Below are 24,764 nucleotides of genomic sequence, written 5' to 3' on the forward strand. Positions count from 1 at the left end.
TTATAACACAATTGCAGGACAGGGCAGGGCAGAAATATTCATGGAACATATGAAGACTATAGCTGTACGTCTAGAGAGATTTTTCCAAGTGGATGTGTTTGTCATCACTCATGCGTAGTTTGTATACAGCAGTAGGGTGAATAACAACCAATGCAATGCAATCTTGAGTAAAATTTTCGATCAGGAGCATGCATTTATGCTGCTAATATTGCTGGCATCCATAGCCAGCACAGACATCTGGGACTGAGAGTTTTTATATTGACTGACTCCCTGAGAACAGCTCTGAGGTTACAGGACAGTCATTACTGAGATTAACAGAATTAAGTCCACTGAGAGCAACAGAATTCTGCTCTGTTAGTAATGAAGTTTGCCTCTATGATTATTTTGTTTCACATAAAGTTTTTGTTTCAAAGAAAGCTTATGATGAGTCATAGTCTGATTCTTAATTCTCATTATTTCTTTTTGAGGAAAGTCCCACCAAGAAAGTCCTGTGACAAGCAAAGCAAATTGGTTACATACATCTAGTTAAAAATATCCCATTTTACTTCTAGCTTATATTATTTAGGTCTATCAGAGACAGTAACTGTGGAAATAAAAGTAGTATGAAAAAATCAGGAACTCAACATGTCTGTTTCTCTCAGATTCTAAATTCTGTAAAATCTTAGCTTTATTGTTTGTTAGTGCAAAGTTCTTTTCCATACATCTTAGATCTGGTCAATAAAACTTTATATCAGCATTGTAAAATCTGGTTTTATGGCTGGGCAGTTACCTCTCCATTTTGTTTTTCTTCTTCTTTCATGTCTTTTTCTGCTACTCAGCAATAATAATCCCCTATTTTTTTCCAAATGATCTCATTTGTGCATCTCTTTCATGTCTAACTGCTTTTCTGGGCTGGGACTTGAGGAAGGCAAGCTTTCAAGCAATCTAATATTAAAAAAAAAAAGCCAGCAAAAACATACTATTTGTTTTTGATCCTGAACCATGCTAAAAATCTTTCTCTTATTTTGAATAGCCCTTCTCTTGCCCTTGCTACTTTCCTAATACTTACCTCACTGTAATTCAGCTTAAAAGATAAATTCAAGGCATAGGGTTTCTCTGTTTGATTATGGGAAGTGCTATGGGGACAGATCAGGCTGCCAGCAAGTATCAGAGAACAAGAAATTTCAGATCAGTATGGTCGTGCTGTCTGAAAAGGATGAAGATGGATAATCTGAAGTTGAGGATATGTACTCAAGGATCCAAGTATGAAAATAGAAAGGCAGAGGAAGAATATTTTTTGGTTTTTCTTTTTTAAGACAGTAATTTGCAATTTTCTGATTTGAAGCAAATATTGTCATATGTGCCCCTTTTGAAATAAGCACATGCACAAATGTTAATAATTTAAGAAGGATCACAGCTGTCTAAATCTGACATCGTCACCCAAGCAAATTGTATAAAGCAAGAAAAATGCCAAGTTATAGACATAGGACTCCTTTTGCTCCTCTTCTTTCCCATGCAATCAACACTTCTCTGCACAAGACATTTCCTTCTGCTGCAGGTGATAAGGAAGTTGCTCTGTGAACAATAACTTCCATGTGAAACATGAGGAAATGTTCCGGGGTAAACAGCGCGCTGCGTATACCAGTGCTTTGGTTGAGAAGTGGATTACAGAACTTGTGTGTGGCTTATTCTCTGTTGTAGAAGAGGTAGAGGAAGGATCTTTCATAATACTGTGTTTATTTTCAGCTAAAGAAGTAAAATGAAGATCACCGGTTTTAGAGCTCATAATTCTTTCAGTTCAGACTTCCATGGGTATCAGTGAGACCTGAGTGTTTGGAAGGTTTCTGGACTAAACCTGGGTTGGCTGCTATGAGGATTTAGACAACTGGTTTTTGAGGAAAAACTGAAAGGAAAAAGTTGCTCATCCTATCTTGCTGCCAAAAAATGAATCATTTGCTGCTTAAAATACAGCATCTAATCTTTACTTCAAGTTTATTTGAAATGCTTCAAACCAATGGCTCAGAGAAGTTATTAGAAGAAAGCAAAATTTAGAAGGGTAACACTTTACAAGCAACATTATTACAGAAGATCGGTGCACTGAGCAGCTGAGTCTGTAGCCATGTGAGGAAGGAAGTACCAAAACCACACTGCTTTCTGAGTTGTGGGAGTGGATGATAGGAGAGGATAAGGCAACAGCACTTGCAGAAAATGTTACTCAGACTTCTCTTTCTCTTTCTACCTCCTCCACCAGATGCTTAGCTTAAAACTGGCAGGAAGTCAAAAATAAAAAAAAAGCAACCCACACAACCAACCCCCAAAGCAGTACTCCAAAACTGGCTTTTGTTCACTTAACTGCAGATATCGTTGTCGTGAGTAAAATCCATTTTACCTGTATTGGGATAAAGGACTTAAGATGGGTGAGAGAGATGGAAGGCAAAGTCCTCTAGGACCAGGAAGTTGCATATTGAACACTGTCAAGAGCACAGTGTGTGATGAAGTCTTTGTTTTGGCCTTTGAGAAAAGTCTGTTGGGCAGATGCAATACTATTACGTTGGCTTCAAAACTGACAATATCAGTTATGTTCTAAACCTTTCAACAACCTTTAGCATCTCATCTGAGAGAGCATGTGGGCACACACATTCACCTCTGCCCAAGGTATACCTTTTAAAAAGAGAAAGGCACCATAGATTTCTTAATTTTTAGGTTTGCACTTTGACTCTCCTGAAAGTAGAACGACTTTCAGACCGTGCCATGTTTGTAGGCTCTGAATGTGTCCCATTCAGAACTCAGCACACTTACCATGTTGGAACTGGCAGATGCAATTATGTACTTTAGTGCAATGATGCTCTTTTTATTACTGGAAATTTTCACAAGGGCTATGGGATATGCCATAAGCTTTCTGACCAAGGTTGAAAATTTCAAATCTCAGGTTTGCCAGCAACCTGCCGCTGAGGATAGCCAAAGGGATCAACAGCCTGTATTAGTACCTGGACTTACTCAAAACTTTGAAATGTTTTCTCTCAAGATAGTAAACAATAACAGTGGTAAAGACCAACTTCAGTGTTTGGATCATGGTTCAGGTATTGACCAACCACCAACGTTATTTTGAATGAGATCTTTGCTTTTTTTTGTTTATTAATTCTGACCACATTAAGTAAGGCACATTCTGTTGAATGTGCTTTAAAATATTTTGCAAGACTCACATTTGTTGTCCACAAGTATAAATCTTTATGACCTTCTGTGACTGCCAATAGTGATAATGAGCAATAAGAAAACTCGCTGTGTCCCTTAAGCTGTATATTGGCCTTTCGTTTCATTAGATTTATTATCAAAATGTTAATTACACCCTCATGAGTGTAATGAGTAGGTCTGAGTTTCATTTAGCGCTTAAGACAGATATTCAGTGTCTGCTCTGTGTAAAATATACCATATCCCTTCCCTGTTTTTCCAATGTACCACTTACTCTTTCAGGATGCAGTGTGTTGTTCACTTCAGGTGTGTATGTTAACCTAGTGGTACTAATATTAACTTAAACAGTTCTTTCATAAAATATAGCAAGTACAAGAGCAATATGAATGAGCTCAACAAAAAACATAACACTACAGTTTTTAACAGTTTTTCATATTGTTTCACAAATGCCAAGTGTTAAGCATAGTGTATGTTTGAAGAAAGGTTGCAGCTGAGCCAAGCTATTAATAACTGAACAAATTGTTAGGTGAACCATGATGCTATCTCTTACTTAGGATGACAGCTACATTCATGGTAACCCAATCTCTAAAGCTGATGGTCATGCCACGATTATTTATTTTAATTTCTCAGTGGGAAAAGGGAGAAAATGTATGTGTTTGTTAGGTATTCCTACCAATAGATTACTTGGCCCAAATGTTGCTGCTCCTTAAAGGTCTGTGGCAATGTGATAACTTTGGGATAATGGCTGAATGTGTCCTGGACCATAGATTTCCACTAAATCTGTGAACAAGTGAAGTAGGGAAAACCCTTCATGGTCTGGAACCTGGAGACTGGGTTCCACCACATGTAATCATGCAGTACCAGGTCTTCAAAGATTGTTCATCAGTGCCATAGCAGACCTCTGTAGGTCACTGGAACAGATAAGCATATATCTTTTCATAGAATAGTAACTATACTTAAATTCTTAAGATATGGTTAGTATTCGTAAAAGTAAACTTTTACCAAGTGATTTAAAGCTGATACTCTGTATCTTCAAATAGAAATGTATATATTCAGATAGAAATACTATGTGGTGACATTTGGCATTTTCTATTTAGCTTGAACAACTGACTGAAGCTCAGCATGTATCCAAGTACTGCCTTTTGAACTGGACCTTTAAACCAGTCCAAGAATCTCTCTTTGCTCCCTCTTCCCTATGTCCACCCAGAGCAGTTCAACTACAACACAGAACTGGCAAAGACCGAGTGGCTTTTTCCACCTCCCTCTTGTCTAAAGGAAAGAGCGAAAGTGAAGCAGTGAGTGGAGCTGTACTCTGCCTTTTGCTTTGGGACCTTGTGCCTGAGCTACACCTTTGATTCTACTGTGCACCTAAGTGGGAATGAAAGAAAGGCTTCCATGTTAAATCAAAATATAGCATTAAGCAAAGTTAATTTTCTAAACTTCTCCCTAAACTTGCTTTAATAGCAACATAAGTGCAAGAGGTCTTACGGTTCCAAAGAGTGACAGCATCATCAATGTAAATATTCTGAATGAGAATAAAAACTTACTTATATTTATCAGAGAAGCCCCAAACAGAAGAATAGTTTCAAATCTGCAGGTTTATTTAAAGGCCTAGATAATGCAAGGAAAGGAGGGCATGTGGGTTTCCAGTCGTCTAATGCTCTGTTTGGCACAGCTTTAGACATAACTCAAAGATGAGTGCAACTTTTGGTTTTGATCCTCTCAAATACTTGGTGACAAAGTTGATCTTCATTCAGTCTTCATTTTCCACCCTCCACAAGATATCATGCCCCAATAGACATATGGAATAGATTTCCTTAACCATGCCAGTAAAGATCACCGTGTGTACAAGACCTCAGTATCTCTGGCAGGTGTACAAGTTAGGTGGTGACTGCAAACAAGAACGGGAATCCCTACAGAGGTAAATGGACTGCGGAGTTTGTTATGATCCCTCAAGAAGTCTCTGTGTGGCCTATGCACATGCAGGTGCAGTGAAGCCTGTGCAGACTTCTTGTCCATTAACCCTTTTGCCTGCAAAACTGTAGCCAGAATAAAACTTGCAGGTCTGTCTGGATGCATCAGCCACTTCTATATGGTGCTCTTATATAGGTAAATTTTTAGCAAAGTTTTCAAAAAAGAGTTCAGCCCTTTTAATGGAGAGTTTTAAAGATTTTATGAAGTATTATAATTTTCAAAATAGTGTTTAAATCCTTTTTTGGTATTTAAAAGTAAGCCAAAAGAAGATTCATGAAGATGTGCACCTGTAACATGGCTGGTGGAGATTAAATTGCAAAATAATAATTCTGTTATAATAACAGAAGATTGTGGGGGTTTTTATTAGTTTCAGGAAGTGGCCTATCATACTTTGTAATGACAACTGTTACCTACTTAGACACTTAAAGATTCTTGTAAAAGTCACAGAATCATCCCCAAGTAATGACACAGTTATATTCAAAACTTAATCCGTAGATTTGCTCAAACCTATATATTTAGTAAAACCACATACCCAGCTCAGCAGGTCTGTATGAATGTAGGCTGTGGTTTGCAAATCTTGTATAGCTGTAAGTGCTGGGTTCTGTTCTCGGTACATGTAGGTCAGCATAACCCTGCTAAAGTTACTGGAGAACAATCTCTCTTGTAAATGTACTTTTTATTCATCCCACTGGTCAATGCTGTAAGTGTGACACTTGCTATTTATATTAAACATTTTTACAGAATATGCTCAGATTTTAGCACTGTTGTGTATCAGGTACTATAAAACCTCTTCCTACTCGGTGAAGTTTGCATTATGATATAAATTAAGGAGTGAATGTGTTCTAGTAGAAGTCAACAGCACGGACTTTCCATTTTGGTGAGAGCATGGAGGTTCTGAATAATGAAAGTCTGAGTAATGAAATTAATGTTAAAAAGAATAACAGGTTCTTCTACCCATGAATTTTATTCTGTTGTTTGGTTTTTTTTTAAATGGCAACCAGTTCTCTTCCCTATTAAAGCTCTAAATTCTTGTTTAAACAGTGGCATTACATGGAGGATCCCACATCACACCAACCTTTTTCCATGTATATTCACAATACTCTCATGACTTGTTTCCCTGTTTGTAAGTGGGGAGAAAGCTGAGAACAAGGGCATTAGTTCCAGAACTTTCATTCAGATTTATTAATTTACTTATTTAGTTAGTTCTTCAAGTTGTGCACCAAGCTTCCCTCTTCTTTTAAAGCTCTTGATTTCAAGTTCTCTTCTTGTTGAGAAACCCACAAGATCTGACTAGAAAAGGCTATTCACTTTCTGCTAGAGTGTTACAAGGTAAGTGGACTGTGAAAATCCAATTTTCAAAACATTTTTGAGATATCAATAGATCAGATGAGATAGGAGTAACTCCACATTATTAGATTTCATTTTAACTAATCACCTATGACATTAGTATCTCTTGTATGTGTGTTTATTAGACCTTCCACTGACCTCTTTTGACTCAAGAATTTGAAAGGAAATCACCAAAAGTTCAAAATTAGAAGTTCAGACAAGGACAACACAAGGCAATTTCACCAAAGGACTGTTAAGGAGGGACAAATTATCAGAGAATTAGAAGCAATGTGTTTTCAAGTATGGTAAGATGAGTTTTTCACAGACAATCTGGTGTAACTCTGGTCCCTCAGTCTCAGTAACCATAGTTAAATGTTGCTTTTAATTGACAGTAAGTTCAAAAATGCTGAAACATCTGGGCATCTTCTTTTTATAGCACCTGGGCCCCCTTACTAACACATCATACACCACCAATCCCTATCATCGGGAAATTTATTGTGTGAAAATATAGATGTGGTCTTAAGAAACATGTCATGTCTGAGGCCTTCTAGTTCAAGTCCTTGCATATCTGATCTGAACAGAGGTATCTTCCTGCCCTCAGATCTAGCCACCAGCTTACCCATGAGCGCATGAATGTGACAGACCACACAGGTATTTCAAAATTTTTCAGTATTCTTAGCTTCACCAAAACACCTTACACAAGCTCTGATGCATCAGAAAAGGTGAAGCAGACTGTATCTCCCACAGCAAAATCAAGATATGCGTAGAGGGAGGGAGTCTGGAACTGGGAAATGAGCAACAAAGAAACAGCCATGTTGGAACAACTTGAATTCCTTTTTTTTTTCTCCTTACTTTCTTTAGAAGACCATGAAGAGCTCCATGTGTCCCATGGTTAGGAACCTTCTAACTTCCAGCTTAAATATGTACCAGACAACTCATAGCAAAATAAAATCCTTTGGTTTTCACCATGAAATATTAGAAGGAGGTAATTTCTCTGTTACTCAGTATTGATTTAATGGGAATATTGTTCTTCATTTAGTAATTTCTATGAAATTATGAAAGCTATTCAGATAAATGCAAAACTTTTTCAAGGCCTAATCCACAGGAGCTAAGGAAAGATGCTTAACACTGAATCAAATGCTCCAGAGTGACTTATCTTTAATGCCTACCTAAAGGAAAAGCACGTGATGAAAATCGCTTGAACTCCTTGGCTGTTGTGTACATACCTGACTTTTTTTTCCTTTGAGTTAAAGTCAATAGTTAAGAAGTGAACAGATAAAATCATACTTTGAAGGTAATACTCGCAAAAAGGTTTAACCTTTGTGTAGATGCTGTCAGTCAAAGAATTTATGGACAAGTTCTTTTGAACATCCCCCAGACAATTTTTTTGTATCACATCATTGTGCTTAAGCAGTCATGACAACACTCCTTTTATTTTGGACCGTTCTTCTTTTTCTCTCAGTACAGTGCAATAAACAGGTTTCTAACTAATCACTTGCAAATCATTCGCCTGATATTTCCTATGACTTTTCAGACCAGCTAAGATAATTTTTAGTGTTAAATTGGTTTGACTTTACTTACGGCACTCTGAGTTTGGGAAATTTCTGGATATCATTTTCAGACATGTTCTGAGAAGGAAACAGATGGTATATGTCACAAAATTGTCCATGGAACACCCTGCGACTTACAGAAGTTTGTATATTCAAAAATGTGGCATGAAGTTTCAACTGATAGGAACATAAAATGCATAGAAAAGCAATGCAAGATAACAGCCTGCCCGTTCCATGGCTCATAAGAAAAGTGAACCCATTTTAATAAAAAATTCTCTCTATATTGTTTTTGTTTTGCTGGATGTTGGTTTTTACTTTATGTTGCTGCCAGTTGTATTAAACTAGCTAGGAGGTTAATAAATATCATGTGTATTTGTTTACACACAAAGGACTTCAGCAAAATAATCACATCTAACTTCATAGAGAAGTATTTCTGTAGCTAGAATGTTTTAATGATAGCTCATTAAAAAGATCTGTAAGGAGAAGTAAAATCTTAAACCAGCTTTTATCAGATGAGAGTTGGGCAAATTTGTTTGTTTACCAGCAGATGAGCCATTCTTCCAGGACTAATATCAAATCAATGGGACTCTGTGCAAAGTTAAAGTAATTTGCTTTTCTGATTTGGGTTCTAATCCAGCTCTTTATTGGTGTTACATTGTCACATTGACTTATAGGCAAGGTTAAAATCCATCCCTGCTCTGCTTCTCAGAAGAACTGGAAATAAAACCTCTTCTGCAACAGCTTCCTCCCTAGACATTGTCAGAGATACTTAAGCTAAAGCAGGTGAACAGACAGTAAACCAAAAAATTCCAGAACTATTTTTAAATCTTCTAATTTTTTTTTTTCTCTTTTCTTTCTCTTGCTTGCTGAATATTGCTTTTCATTGTACATTGCCATCACCTAGCATACAGGAAAACATAGTCTTTATGTATTTATTATTAAAGAAGTCTTGCGATACTATAATTCATCTCAGTGGACAGTGTCAAACAATTAATAGAGAACTACATCCTGGTGACATCCTGTGCTACTGATTACAGGTGTGAGCTCAACAGAACATGCATGGTCTGCTTGAAATCATCATCAGTGGCATTCTTCCTGGCAATTTTGGAATTATGCTTCTCACAGTAAATATAAAAGGACAGAATATTTCAAATGCTTTTTTAAACACTTGTAGTTTTAAAGCAATGTGAAATGAAATGCCCTTTGTAAAGAGCTGTTCCTGTAGGCAAGCCAAACTTCTACCATAGATTCTGATTTTATGCTATTTTGCTTCACATCTTTTTAGTACAGCTAAAAAATAGGGTATTTAAGTGACTTCAGAAGCTAGATGTATTGAATTCCTTCATGTCTGCATGGTGAAATCAGGCAAAGTTGTGCATGATTGCAAAGTATCAGTGTAAAACTGTAAATTTTAAAATAGAGCACTGTTTGCTGGAGTAGAGGAGAGTTTTGTGCTAAGAACCTTCTCTGAAACATCACAATATATGTAAAATCACATGTTCTAGTGGAGATGTAGCTGGAAAACTCCTTGGACTTAAGAGCAGCCTTGGCAGCCTAACAAAAATCTTTCTAGAAACTGGGATGGGGGGGAGAGTGTTTCTTCCCCCCTCAATGGTAATATAGCAATGAGATTGCAGATTACTCCTGACCTGAGCTGAGATGGTCTGTCTTGAGAGCTTTACGGATGCTCCTGCAGAGAGAGTTGGCCCCTCTCTTCTTCCACCATGTGCAACTCCAAGTTTAGGACAAATTAGTGCCTTTTGAGAAAGTGTTTTGTTTAGTTAATCACAAGCTTCGCAAACCCTCTTTGGAACATGGATGATAGTCTGGCTCTTTCTGTCTTACTGCCAACAGTAAGAAGTTTCTAATTACACATTGGTTCACAATGCTATCAATGATTTTCAGAACAGAACAAATCCTCCCTGTGTTTTCCAGCACTATTTTGCCTCTGGGAGTACTCACAGGAGTAAAACACAGAAAAATGTACTCCCTTTATGGAAATGTCCTGCAGGATTTATTGAAGAATCGTAATTTTTCCTAAAGACTTTTTAAGCTTCTCTCTGGAATTCTATCCTGGTGATAAACCTGACAAGTATTATGGGTTTAAACTCTCATAAAAGGGCTATGTTGCCATTTTAAATATTAGAGGATTTTACTAGAATAAGTTACATGGAGTCCCTCTGGTTTTATTCCTGCTACATCTCAACTGGACTTTCCTTGTGGTAGCCAGTAGATACAGAAATGTGACTTTGAAACTAGGATGTTATTCTGATGAATAAGACAGCAATGTTTTTACAGTCAGGTTTACCATATAGATCTGACAATAGATGCAAAACCTGCAAACACTCAGTCTTAACAGTTTCTTCTGTGCAAATGTAATTTGGCAGTTAAACTACAAAATGTAAAAAGATATTTCTTAGAAAAACCATTCATACGGAGAAGCAATTTTTTTCAAGATTGCATTGTACTCTAGAATATTCCACTTAAAGTCTCCTTTTGTTGTTCTGTTTAACAGGTGAACCTTCTTTGCATTATACAATTGGCAAGTAGGTCAAAAGCTTAAAAAAAAAGTCTCAGCAGACGTGAACATCTGCTTGCTTACTTAATAGAAAAGCCTCCTTTGAATCTACTAGGATGCTTCTGAAGAAATGCTGCACTCTGAGCTATGTATTTACAGAAACACTCTGGAAATAATAAAAAATTACAAAAGTCACTTAGGAATCACACAGTTATTGCTCGTTATTTGTACCTCACAAACTTCCAGAATTTCATAATGCTTCCAGAGCCAGAACTCCCACTCCAGCCACAGATCCTTAGTGCTTGAGCTAAGGAGAATCTCTGAGGGGTTAGTAGGATCAGTCCTATGACACACATCTGAATAATTCTGACTCCACCCGGTAGGAGGGAGGTGTAATATCCTGTTCCTACAAAAGGCGTTTGAAAATTTTTATGTCACATTTCAACAAAATGTCAAAAAGCTTGATATGTTAGGACAAGGAAACAAAAAAATAGGAAGGCTTTAGAAGGGGTATGCATACATTTCCCCACTATGACTAATTATACAGATGATCAAAATTACTACTTTTGGGGAAAATAGAATAATTAATATTTGGAAATAAAATAAAATAGAAGTAAAATGAAGCAATAATAAAAGCCCTTACACATCTCCATGGATGTGTATTTAAGACCTGAAAACAGCAGCTACATCAATGGAAGGTGTCAGCTTTTCTAAAGTTAAGCCAAGTTGTTGGTAAAGCCTGGAGCAATGTTGATTCAAACCCACTGGGACTTTGCTTACTAGTTTTGGCGCTCTTAAAGTTCATTGATTTTGTGTATTGCTGCCGAAGAAATCTAAGTTTAACTACAGAAGCATGAAATAGTGATTACAATAGAAGGCCAGTCATTCTGACCAAGTCTGTGTCTTCTTTAGTAGGAGAGAACAATTAATAAATGTGAGTTTTCTGTAGTTAGTATTTGCAAACAAGCACTTCCTATAAAGGAAGAGATGAATTCAAGACAAGATTGTGGTTTTATAACTTCCCTGTCAGTTTAAAAAATACTAAAATATATGCATATTAAACAACATGCTTGGGTTCCCAGCATTCCGTATTTAAAGCAAGATGTCTGGCTGATTTTAGCAAAGGCATTTACTTCTCATATTTATACCTCAGTAACCATCTGCGAACTAAGTACTTTGCATCTGCCAATGCAAAGTAAGGAGTAGTTGAAACAATCACTTGACTGGAATTTTATAGGAAGGAATTTTATGACTCTACTTACCAAAAACCTTTGTCCATTTATGCTGTGCTTTCTCACGACTTTCTCACAGTCCTTATACTTTAACTGTCAATGAAAAGAAGATGATTATTGCACCCTTAATCATAAGAATGGATTAAGACACTTGGGCACACGGCTAGCTTTGAGTAGATGCTTCAAGTTACCCTTTTGTATGCTAGAGCCTGTCTAAATGGCTCAATTTGTTCTATAAACATGGATTTTTAAGACAAAGATTCTTCAGTGGACTTGAGGATTTTCTTCCATTTAGGAACATGTAATTTGTCACATTTAAAAACCACCTCACAGTTGCCTGGCCCAAAGAAATATTTGGAAAATGGATAGTTGCGGTACTGACTGGGATGAACAGTTGCGGAAAACAGAAAGTACAGCAAAAACCTTAGTGTCTTGGAATACTGAAGCCTCGATCCCAGTTGCTGAATTCATTGTTGTGATCAAAAAGCTTCCTCTTCTGAATGGAAATGTCGCTTGTTAATCCTGGAAATTATCTATGACATTTGGAAAGCTTTTCCACAACATTGTGTTTTACAGTAGCATCTAGGACAAGGACATGCATTTTAGAAGTTGATTGTGTACATAAGAAAAGAAAGCTCCTGGTCCCACCAGGCAAAAATTTAACAGTAATTTGGGGGACTTAGGGAAAAAAAACAAACCCAACGCCAAAAAACTAGCCACATTTAGCAAGACATGACTCTTAAATATTTCCAGTGGGTGTCTTAAGGGTTTTTTTATTTGAACGGTAATAGCATAATGTGAGAACACAGGTTATATTTTTGATCTGGCTAGAAAGCATTTTTTTCTGTTTCAAGTTGATCAAGCCCATACCAGAAGGAACCCAAAGAGCGGCCAGACACAGTGACTTTTTGGAGCCTTCAAGACAGAAGAATGGCTCTGGTTCTGCCTGAAACTTTAGTTAGTGGAAGTTATGCAGACAAATGATCCTGTGCTGCTGGGCTAATTCCCCTAACGCAGAGAACATCTTATAGGGAGCATTATGTCCTTTCTTAGTTCTATCCTATTTATTCATTTTAAGGAGTAAACCTGTAACTTAGTGTTATATGAGAACAGATCTTGAAAACATCTGAAAGGCTGAGAGAATATTTTTAGGAGCCACCTTCAGTTACTCATATGCAGAAACAGACCTAACTCTGCTAAATATTTTAGGATATAGACTAAGACTTTTGTGCGGACTGAGGACTTAAACCTATAAATAATGTCTCTTTCATATAGCGAGTGCTATCATGACGTTACCAGCACAAGTCTGTACGCAGCAGTGAGCAACTGCTATACTTGGTAGAACACATCAGTGTGACTGAGACCTAATGTCATTCTTAAAGTAATTGATGAAAAATACTGTTTAGTTATTAAAAATAACCCTCGGGATATTACAAATAGGAACATCTTTGCTTTTTTTTAAAGAAATTTAATGTCTTTAGAAATTATTTGAAGGTTTGGTTCTTTATTGGTCCTTCCCTATTTTGAATGCATGGTTTAAATTAACATAAGCTTTAAGTTAACACACCTAGAATCATAAATTAGATGTGACTACTGTTAAGTATCAAGACTTCTTATTTGACAGAAAGTGAGGACTTTATTCATGCCAGTAATACATCATAGTTTCGTTACATAAATTACTGATGTGTATGCTGGCTGAATTTTGGTAATATGAAGGTGTAAGCTAACAATGAACTGATGAAAATCTTACCACTGCCCTATGTCATGACCAATCACTTCAGGTAAGAGAAGATTTGAATGTGATTATCCTTTGAAAATCATCCCACAATTATCTCAGTTTAGGAAGAAAAAAAATTGCTTATCCCTCTTGGACTTGAATCCTGGACTTTGAACATCTGGCTGCAGGCAAAATATATTAGTCAGATGCAAATAAAGCATTCCTAAGGTATAACATTTGGCCTTTTAATGATATGTGTGAGGGAAATTGTATGAGTTTATCTGGGGAGAAGATCTGGTACTTATGGCAGTTGCCTAGAGCTGGCTGACTTAGGCTGACATTATTGTCTTACACAGATTTCTTAGGTGACTTTAAGCAGCTTTTGCCCTGAATCACCTCTCCAAAAGCAGAATGCCAAGCTTATCTCTATTCTGGGGGGTATCTGGATCAGTAGAGGGGAGGTACTAAAAAAATTAATGTAACTGGGCCCATTCAGTTATGATAGCACTTACAGTTGATCCTTTTATCACTGTTAAGAATATCATTATCAACTCTTTCAGGAAGCCATTTCCCTTCTTAGTCTCATGGAAACGGTGATCCAAACCACCACGCACCAGTGTTGTAATGTTTTTCGTATTTGCCTGAAGTTGCCTGTTGCTAACGATCTTATCTGTTCCATCTCCAATTCTTCATATCGCTGTCCTGTGCCACTAACCCCTGCACCCTAAAATTAGAGGTTTGCAGGTAGTTGGCAGTTCACTTCTCTGGAGATTTGGTAGACATAGACTTTGTGTTTGATCTGCTTGTCTTTATTAGCTAGTTTTGCATTCTAGTATCGAACTTGCCTCAACTCCACAAAGAAAACTCTTACAGAGTTATAGGAGCTGTTGAAACAATAAATTTCACATTATTTCAAAATGAAGCCCAAATGTTCTAGGTTTTACAAGTCTAGTCTGACAGCTCACTTAAAAATTAACCAGCTACGTTGGCATTGCTTGAAAATCTTCCCAAATCTTCTGACTCATCTGGATGTCAAATTCCAGGCTGACAGTTTTGGACTTTGGGAGGAACATATTCAGTTGCAAGGGAGATGGAGCAGGCACTATCTCCGATGTGAATTGAAAAATGAGCAATTTACAGAGAACACACAGAAATGAAATTTCAGTAAAATTGGCTCAGTTGCACATTCCTGGGCAATTAGAAAGGTGTCAGCATTGCTGTGCAGAGGATATATATTGGCAGTGAATTCCTATATTGCCTTTCAAAGTATTTCTTCAGTGTGGAAACTCCTCTGCATTGTAAAATGAAATTTATAGATTGTCACAAGTGAAAAAGATGTCAAAAGAAAGAATTTCCTAGCTAGTCCCACAAGATAACGTCAGAAAGAGTAACAGTGGCAGGAAAGAAGGGGTAGCTAGTAATCTTGAGCCATGAGTTTTGCCCAAGAAGTTTTAGAATAGGGAAGTCAAACCAAAAAGCGAAAGGTTTTTCCAGCTGAGCCTAAAAAAATTAGGAGTCCGTGTATCCACAGCTGTTAAGTTCCTGGCTGGGTTCTCATGTGTGTGATTAGCAAAGACATTCAGAGGCTCATTTGTGAACACCGAGCAATTTGGAAAAAAATCTCTCTTCTGAAAATCATTGAAGACGACCTAGAAAGCTTGCAATCTTCACACATTAATGCCTTCTACAGCTGTTAATATATGTTATATCAACAATTGTTGTAGTGAAGTGTATATTTTTTCTGAAAAGCCATGAGTTTTTCTTATAACCAATTTAAAACACACTTTCAAGATTCCTTTATAGATTTCACTGGCCAGTTTAGCTCAGCTTCCTAATTGTTAGTGGTTTTGCTTTTAGTTTTGCAGCAAGCTTTGTCCATTATAAAAATATGTAAATTTAGCACAAACAGTTACAGTAGTTTGCTCCTCCATCATACAAAGATGAAACACGGTTAAACTTACCGTCCTAAAATATTCTGCCAAGTCATCTGGGTTCCACGTAACCACGTCTGAACGGTAGGGAATGTTTCGCAAATCCATTGTAAGTTTTCTCCTCTAGGCAGTTAGAGAACGTTCATAGCAGTACTATCGATGAAACAGCCATCTATTCCCCATGTGTGACCACCTCCAGCGTGCCCACTAATTCCTTGCCTAATGCCCAGCTTTTTCTGTTTAAGTCCTGTTTTTTTGTAATTCAGAACTACGTTGTTAGGACATCCAAGAGAGAGACTGCTTCCTCTAATACAAAATGGTCTCTTCTCAGAAAAGTTGTCAGCTAGTCAGCCTTACCACTTCCTTTGTCTGAATATAAATAAGTAAACAAGGAAGCACAGCAAAGTGTTGAAAATGTTCTGCCTGCTGCATAGAGGTAAGCTCCTATGGACCCTATTTGCTTGTAATTGCATACATAAATATTTATGTATTTACACACTCCATACAGTAGAAAAACATTGGCATAGACATCGTTTACTGCTTCTGTGCAAGTCTAGCCCAGGCAAGCCCCCTCCCCCCCCCCAAGAAGAAAACGTTCACTTAAGAGAAACTTCTTCAACTTACCTCACTACCTGAACTGTCACATTATCTTTCCTTGATTTATACAACAATAAAAGGTTATTGCTGGAGTTGTACATAAGGAGGTATGCATGAATTGGGGATGGAATTGCAGTCAGCATTCCTTCAAATAAGGAATCTCTCAGTGAAACTAAAAAACGGACAAGCTGAGATGAAAAATCATTAGATCGTCATTGTTTCAGTGCTCCATTTTTCAGCTACATCTAATGAGGATTTTTGTGTCTGAAAAAGAATCCGCAGAACCATAATATTACCACAGGGACATGATAAACTGCATCTGTCATGTATAGCCAATTCAGGCACCATCCTATCTGTGGGTCCCTTTGGGGAGACTACATTTAGTAATTCCAAATGTGCCTGTTTTTAAAAAAAAGCCAGCGTGTCCATTCTCCCTTTTCCCGATGTGGAGCTTCCTCCCAGAGTTGTGCTGGTATGAATGCTTGGGGCCACTGTTCACATCTGCTCCAGCAGACTGCACAAAAGGTGGTATTTTGTGAGCTTCCTATGTTAGTAAGAATAGATGCATAGTTCTGAAGCACTGGAGAGGAAAGTTTCTCTTCTTTCTAATGAAATGCATCACTCTCGCTATGTCTAGTCTTTGAAGACTTTCTAACCTTGGGTCTGTAATTTGCAAGTGCATTGCATACGAGCGCATGTATTTGAGATCATGCCTGCAAGTCTCTACGGTATTGTATATAAGAGTTTTCCTTTTGAAATTCACAGTCTGATTTAAAGTCGCTTACATTTTCTGGAGAAATTTTGGTAAATGATGGCAGCATGGTATTTAAAACTCTAAACCTAAACTGCTGTAACAGCCGTTCTAAAGTGTCGCATTTATCAAATACGTGATACAGCTGTGTTTTATGGGTTCTTATTTGAAATGACCTGTATGAATCATCTGACGCATGTACTAACAGTATCACAGACATATCATCACCTCTTCATTGTAAATCTAGGTCTGGGGATGAAATAGGACTAAACTAACTTGTGACAAAGAATCCCCAAAGAAGAAGTTGTTTTGATGGTGCTTTATCAGCAGTGGTAAAGGGGGGATTACACAGCATACATCTCAGACACCCAATGACACACCAAGTCTTTCAACAGAGAAACAAGTTTCTTACAGTACAGAGACATAATTTCTGCTATAATTTCTAATTGTTTGTTCTATTACAGTATTTCATTACCTTCTAATCTAATTTCTAGCCCCAATCCAGCATAGCAGCTCTAATTTCAATTGTGTTATTCCTTATTTGTACTAATAGAAACCTAATTAGTCTGGTCAAAATTTATTCTGATGATGTTAGAGAAGAATCATAGCATCATTTATTTTGATGCTGAGATAGGAGAAAAGCAGTCACCTTTAAAGTCAATCTCCTAGTCTAGAGAGCAACTAACACAGAAATTCTAACACATTTATCTAATCATTATTATTTGCTTGGATCCTGTCTATGTCACTGTCAGAACATTACAGCTACATGCATATTTCATGCATTTTGCAAAACCCAGCTGCACATGTACTCGAGCTTTGTCTTCGTCTAGAACTTCTTTTGTAATGTGATAAACACATAGGATGTGGAGGCCAAGTGAGGCTTGCTGAGGAAACATCACTTTGTATTTTCTACAGTTGAATTTTCAGATATACTGCTGAATTAGTGTAACAATTTTAAATTGCATTTCCAACCTATGTATTTGAACATATCAGTGGAAAATGTTCAACTCACAAATAACCATGCATGAGTCATGGCCCCCAGTCCCAACCAGACTGCAGAGACTTGTTTTGAAAGATGCTTTTAAATGTCTGTCTTTGTGGCTCAGAAATGCAGTGTGGCAAATCCCAAATTCCACAAAAGGAAAATCTTGATCCTGGAAAAAAGATCCCACATTATTTCCTCACTCTTTTAATTGTTCTTCTGTTCACTTTTCCCGTATTTTCCCACTTTATTATTTCTCTTTCTCCCTTCAGAGTCACTGTTATTACCTGCAGAATTAGCACTTTCTCCTACGTGCTCCCGTTGCCTCCAGTGTTCTCTGCTCAGAGAGACAATTTCAACACTGATGGTCACCAAGAAAGGAAATAGAGAGAGAAAAAGTCGAGTGTCCACACTTGTGCAAGCCCACGTACCAGAATCTCTAGTCAGATTTGGGTAGGAGTGTAAGGAAGGATGTCTGAGAAGCAACCACGTCTGGTTTTTACGGAGGAAGCCAGAATGACTGCAGGGATAGCATTAGGGTAGTTAAATGAACTGCAGCCAACAGACAGGGCCACAGAGAGTTCCTGGGGAAGAATGTCAAGTTTGACAGGCTACATGCAGAAATTTGGTTGATAACTAAATACATTTCAGAGGTGACAATCCTAACTGTCTGCTGGGAATGATCACGTGCTTTGAACCTTAGTAGTTCAATCTTATATTGCAATAAATGAAGACACAGTAAGTAGGCAGCATAAAATACATCTGTTCCAAAATAGAATTTGTCATATACTTCAGCTGGCAATCTTCCATGAAATGGATTTTAAGCTCTTAGATTTTCAAATGCTGAGAAACGTTGACATTACAACTATTACCACGTACATACCTTTTCCGTTGTGACCTTTTTTTCCTCTTTTTAAAGAATTAGGTCTTTCATAGTTGATGCCTGCAGTGATACAACCTTCACATAAAAAATGTGTCTCTTCAAATAACAGCTGCCAATGGTACAGTTCTTTAAGATGTAGCAATGATCTGGTGACTGATCTTTGAAAATGTGGGAGTCTAACCATCTCAGGCACTGCAGGAGGGAAATTCACACTGCCCACATTCTGCTGCCTTCAAAGAGCCTCAGTATTTTCCATTTTCTCTCACCTCTTTCTGGTGGTGTTCTGTCCTGCAGCACCCTGTTTTAAGTGGAGTCAAGCGCTTACTTTGAACAGCTTTCAGAATGGCTTATTTTTCTAGAATAACTCAGTTTACATGTCAATTTTCCTAGAGCGAAGCAAAAAAATAAATCAAACTTCATAAGAATTTAGTCTTCATGTTCATCTCAGTCCCAAAGCAAAGTGGATCTTTATGACATGTTTTTCTTTTGCCCTGCCTGTTTTTCTTTTTAAAAGACTTGGGTACTTTCTTCCTTTTCTCCTGGGAATATTTGCCATTGCCAGCCTATGTTTCCTCTTTTAACATTGCATGCCTTATTCCCAAGCTGTATACCTATCTATAACACATGGAAAAATAGCTTTCATTTTTATACCCTTTAAAAATCACCGTGGTATTGTTATGTATTCTTTGCTGTCTTTAATAATCACTGAGCCACACTTTCTACTCCTCAAATGTCCTTATCCGTTATTTCCTTAATTCTTGTAGTCAAGTGTTAACCTTGGCTTTGCAAAGTCTGTTCAAAGCTGACAAGATCCAAAACTGGGACTTTGCCAACACAGAAAAGCTCGTTTGTGGGAATGGAACTACGACTCTTCCTCACCACCTAGTGGCTAAATCACCGGCCGACACCAAACACTAACGACTGCTACTTTAAAGAACAGGGATGGACACTGAGTTGCTGGCGCTGTATTAAGTTGATACTTGGGTTATATATATGGCACTTCAGCGGGACTAGCAGTCGAGGTAGATGCCAACCAACCTACCTGCATCTGAAATACATGGTTTGAACAAAACTGTGTCTGAGAAACTGGCTTCAAATCCTATTACACAAAAAAAAAAAATTTCTGTGTACTCTTTCTGAACTCAACCTTCAGCAATGATTTTCCTGGATGGAAAAAAATGTGCATACCTGAAGAAGCATATTTTCCATTGCTAGTGAATTGTGTTACTTTGAGTAGGTGGAAATATGGAATTTCGGCAATTCCAAAATGCCTGAAATCCTAGAATACAGACACTAGAGTGCAGCTGAACTCTATTCAGAAAACAGAAAGAATCAAATACCTATTAAGGTGCTGTAAAAAAAAGGCAAGTAGTTACAGATATTCTAGCAAGAGTACTGGTTTTTTCAGGTACATATTTTGTTCCATTTTGTTAGGGCCACAAGTGGCATAATTTGTCCGGAGAAGCTGCAAACAAATGCAGAGGAGAACACCTAGCAGACCTTAGAAAGGGTGTCTACTGAGGAAAGACTGAAAAAAAAATGTTTTGCTTAGTCTGGGAAAGGGAAGTTGGAGACGAGGGAGGGAAAAAGGAGACAAACCTAGTGACTTTGGGTGATAGCAATCAGTTGTTCTCGTGACCTGTGGAAGGCTCTGCTAACAAGAAGAGCAGCTGCAAGCTTGAAAAGTAGGTGCTGCAGATTGAAGAACTCTCCTGCCCAGTATTTGGGCTGTTCAGTGCAATTCCACAGCGCAGTTCATAAACTGCCGAACAATGCCAGCTGTGCTGTGACTCAGAAGGAAACTAAGTGGGCCCAAAGGACAACTGGAAAGGATGTTCGGTTTTGGATATGATATTCCATTTTAGCACAGTGTCTTCCAGGTACAGAACTCTACCAGCGAATACACGGGTTTTGTAACTGAATGAGCAAGTTTGACAGAGACATTGGAGTTATTTAAGGCAAAGATGAGGAAAGTTAGAAAGATACCATTTAGTCTGGGGTAACTGCTCGGACCCTTTCCACCCGTGCTGTCAAAAAGCACAGGTTTCCTCCCAGCAGCTCCAGACAAGACTGCTGCCAAGGGGGCAGCTGCCAAGCCCTTGGCTCTGCAGGGCTCTGGTTCCCCTCAAGGCCCTCTTCTACTGGTGCAGCTCCCTTTTGCTATAAGAGCTTCTGCTCTAGCTCTCACCTGATCCCTGACACTCCTGTCTCCTCTGCACCACCGCAGAATTGGGCTGGGCTGTGCTGTGCTGTGGGAACCTGCCAGCTCTACAGCCAGACCTCACCCAGTGGCAAGTGCTTTGAGCATTTTGGGTTTTCTCAAAAAGGAAAATTAAACCAAGGCTAAATGTTGCTGTTATGGTGAGTAAAAGCCTGCTATTTAGGTCTAAATATAAGGAGAGGTGATCAGGCTCAAATTATTTTTGCCAATGGTGTAGTCAAAAGAAGTGAGCAAAAGAGTCCCTCAACAAAGTGATAAAAGCTGGGAAAGAAAGAAAAAAGGACAAAAGTGAATCCAACTAGGGATATTTCCCTTTTGTGTCTTGGGTCCTACATGCCCTGGTTTCCCTCTGACAAGCTGAAGCAGGCCGGAAGGTGCTGTGACGTGATCAGCAGTGTGTGGATGGAGGTACCAAGCAGTGGCCATCAGTGGTGAGACAAATGAAAAGTGCCCACCTCTGCAGCTGCTCAGAAGGATGGAGAAAACGGCTGGGTTCAGGACTGTTGCTAAAGTGTGCCCTGAAGGATGATAGTTTTGCCTACTATTGGACTTACCAGATTGCTTTTTTTTTGTTGTGGTTTCTCCTTTCCCTGAAAGAAATCTGTTGTTTTAAACCCTTTTGAGTCAGTGTTTGTGAGTGGGCTAATACTGCCTCTTGCACAGTGCTGAAGGTAGCTACTGGGGAGTATTTAACATTATTTAATTTCTTTACTGTGAAACAGCACCTGGTAATGGTTATATATGGCTCTGTAATTATGCAGTGTATCCGAAGTTGCATACAGCTTGTCAACTGGATGCTGCCTGAGCAGTGGCCTCCATTCAGGCTGAACCCTCTCATGCCGTGAGGAGGTGCAACCCCAGGACTGCCCTGCAGGCCCTAGGAACCCACTTCAATACTCTCAATACCACAAATAGTGCTTTTGAAGTTAAAAGTGATATTAAGGTGCAAGGAGGAGAAGCTTTCGCTGCAGTTGGGTAAAATACATGTAAGACACAGCTGGTTGGGTTGGTTTTTTTTTTTTGGTTGACAGTATGGCTTTGAAAGGAGCTTCCAGGAGTGCAACTGCAAGAGAAGACGTTTGTGCAAACCACGACAAGGGTTGGTCTGCCGTGCTCACCTTTGGTACTGGGAATCAGCGTCCCTAGGAGCTGTTATCCCTAGATGGCGCCGAAGCCCGAGGTATTCCCGTTCGGTGCTTCTGCAGTACGCTTTCAGTTTGCTACGCCTTTTTTTTTTGGTATGTGTTTATTTAAAAAAAAACACAAACCCAAAACCCAAACTGTTCTCTTTCAGCAAAGACTACTGAACACTAAAAAAAAAATACGATTTTTATTTCATCATTTTTCTAAACAGCAGTATTTCAATGTTATCCAACTATTCTGACAGCTAAATATATGATGATTATTTTAACTCAGCCCATTTTGTTATTTTTATCAAATGAAGTATTGCCACCAGTAAACAGCTTATTGGCTCTGACATTCAGATTGTAAGTGATCTCTTTTTATTTAGACAAGCAGTTTTTCTCTTAACCTAAACAAAGCTAACTTTATAGAACTTGCAGAGTTTGCACTGCTTTCAGCTCAGATCTGTAGTGGTTAACAGCATCGAATTTTGTCATTGTACCCATCACAAGGAAGGCTTGACAACCCGACAAAGAAGAAAACAATTGCAGTTAAATTCGAAGTCAATATCTGGAGTGAATGTTGCAATTGCAGAGCATCCTGTCCATACACAAACTAAGAATTGGATTCCGATCCTAGTATATTTCAAATTCTTTAAATATTTAAACAGCTTACTGAACAATAAGAAAACCACTAGTGATTTTGCAATGCTGAGAAAAAGAAGAAACCTTTAACAGCTTATACGCTGATACGTGTTCATTTCAGACCTTCATGGGAAACGTTTTTGTCAATCCTGAAAGTTTTTGAGAGTGAGTTTCATGCCAGATCAGAAAATATGTTACTTGTGAGACCATTTTGATGAAAATAATGATATTTGAGCTTAGTTACACTTGCAACCCAGACGTGCTATTGGCACTTCCCTTTATTCCTGCAGCGCTCCTAGCAGACAGAGCAAAAAGCTGGGACTTAGAAGAAATGCTTAGCATTCTCATCTTTGCAGCACACATTTTTTTCTTGCAGGCAGAGAAGACACCACCGCATGAATGCCAGAACATTTCCTCCTCTACAGATTTCCTGAGGGCTTCTGAACCAGTATTTTAGATGCATCCAAACGAGCATGGTCTGGAGGCGCAGATGTCTAGGAGAAAAAAAGAGCTGCTGTTAACCAACATAGTCTCGGGTATGGTTTTGTTTTTAGTGTTAGTTTTGTTTTCAATATTTATATTCCTCTCTATGACTGGCTCAGAGTTTCCAAGGAGCTGAATTCTCGAACACCCCATGCTTTTCACATTTTCAGTGTCACCTTATGTTCAAAATAAAGTATGTTCATAATAAGAGATGTTTTTTTCTCATAAACAAGCATTTTGCATATATTTTAGTCTGTATACGTGTATAGTACTATGAGTGGACTTAGAAACCATTCTTTTTAATCCTCTGGCTGATTATGAAGGAGAGTCAGCACAAATCAAAAATGCCTATCCAGTTGGAGCAGTCCTATTCAGTTAGGTATCTCATCCAAGATGTAGATTAAAGTAACAGCAGTGTCAGAGTAGGATCTCACCTTGCTGCTTGTTCATAAGTGATGCAACACATTCTGTCACTAGGGACAGAGTGTCCATTGCCCAGAGCAGTGTAGGGATGTGGTTTGGGCTTCCTTCATTGGTTACAGTGGTGTAAAAGCTCAGAACCTCAGAAGCAAGACCCATGAGTGCTGAACTTTCACACACACTTGAAGACAGCATTAGCTGGCACTGCAACGGCAAGACGCAGTCCTTTCCCAGCCTCCGGGTTCTGTATTTGTGCTGCTCCTGCTTGTGCCAGCATAAGTACTGTCGTGACCACATGAGGAAACAGGATCAGGGATTTGGCTGTGTTTGTTAGCTAATCTAAGAAAAAGTAATGATGAAATGGTTGGTTTCAGACTGTAGCGCTTCCCTGATATGGCTTTGCTGCATGACTATGCAAGTGGTTATGCCTGCACAGAGTACGCGGTGTAGCATAGCAAGAAAAATTTTTGGTGCTGGGTCTGCGGGAAGTCTGGGCTGTTTCTTTTGGCAGCAATGCCAGTTTCAGACTGTACATTAAATTATAACGTAGGCAAAATGGATCGTCCAGAAAAAAATGGGTACCCTTTTCATTTTTACTGTGTAGTTAATCTCATCTCACCATCTTGTTCTGGCTGATGGGGCATGCACTACTTCTTGTTTAGGGTTTAAACTTACAGAATTAAAATCCTGTTTCCCAGAGAAAGATGAGCATTCTTTTATGTGCTTCTTACTTTTTGACTGTTATTCTCTGTATAGTTTAATACGTTGCAGAATTTAGACATTAGTTTCAGGTAATTTTATTATGAGTGAGTTATAAATAACAAGCTGTGACACTGAAAGAAAGCTAAAGGCAGACACTGAAGTGTCTGAACTGTCTGCCACTTAGCACAGTAAGTGTTCAAAGTTTCCTACAACTGTCTATTTTTAACTATTCTGCAAAACTCCCACTTGTTTCTCATCCCATATCACTTTTACTCTTAAGTTTTTCAGGTTCAATAAAGAAGATTCTGCATTAAGCTCCTGGATGTTTGGGTGAACTGGATATATGATACCAAGTTTGTGAAGAAATAGAACTGCTCTTTATTATACTTATTTGTCTTTTACGTGGGGTTTGTTTTTGCTATAGAAAGGCACAGTTTGTCACTGATCTTAGGTTCTGTGAACAGATTTTCTTTCTTGTGTGTCCATATACTATCCTACTGGGCACTTCTGCTCACCACACTGGATTGTGATGAAGTTCTGGTG

The 24,764-nt window shown here is 38.3% G+C and overlaps 1 protein-coding gene across 1 annotated transcript in view; it reads right to left on the reverse strand.

The window, feature by feature from the left end:
* The window catches only part of LCP2 (lymphocyte cytosolic protein 2), a 33,890-nt gene extending 18,151 nt beyond the window's left edge, over window positions 1–15,739 (reverse strand). The window contains exons 1-3 of the mRNA XM_076350247.1: window positions 15,447–15,739; window positions 11,799–11,861; window positions 8,050–8,096 (exon numbers count right to left, since the gene is read on the reverse strand). Coding sequence (XP_076206362.1) covers window positions 8,050–8,096; window positions 11,799–11,861; window positions 15,447–15,524 — 188 coding nt within the window. The 5' untranslated portion in view covers window positions 15,525–15,739. The remainder of the gene's footprint in view (window positions 1–8,049; window positions 8,097–11,798; window positions 11,862–15,446) is intronic.
* Between the last annotated feature and the right edge of the window lie 9,025 nt (window positions 15,740–24,764).

The sequence above is a fragment of the Aptenodytes patagonicus genome, chromosome 12 (genome assembly GCF_965638725.1).
Source record: "Aptenodytes patagonicus chromosome 12, bAptPat1.pri.cur, whole genome shotgun sequence".
Classification (NCBI taxonomy): Eukaryota; Metazoa; Chordata; class Aves; order Sphenisciformes; family Spheniscidae; genus Aptenodytes; species Aptenodytes patagonicus.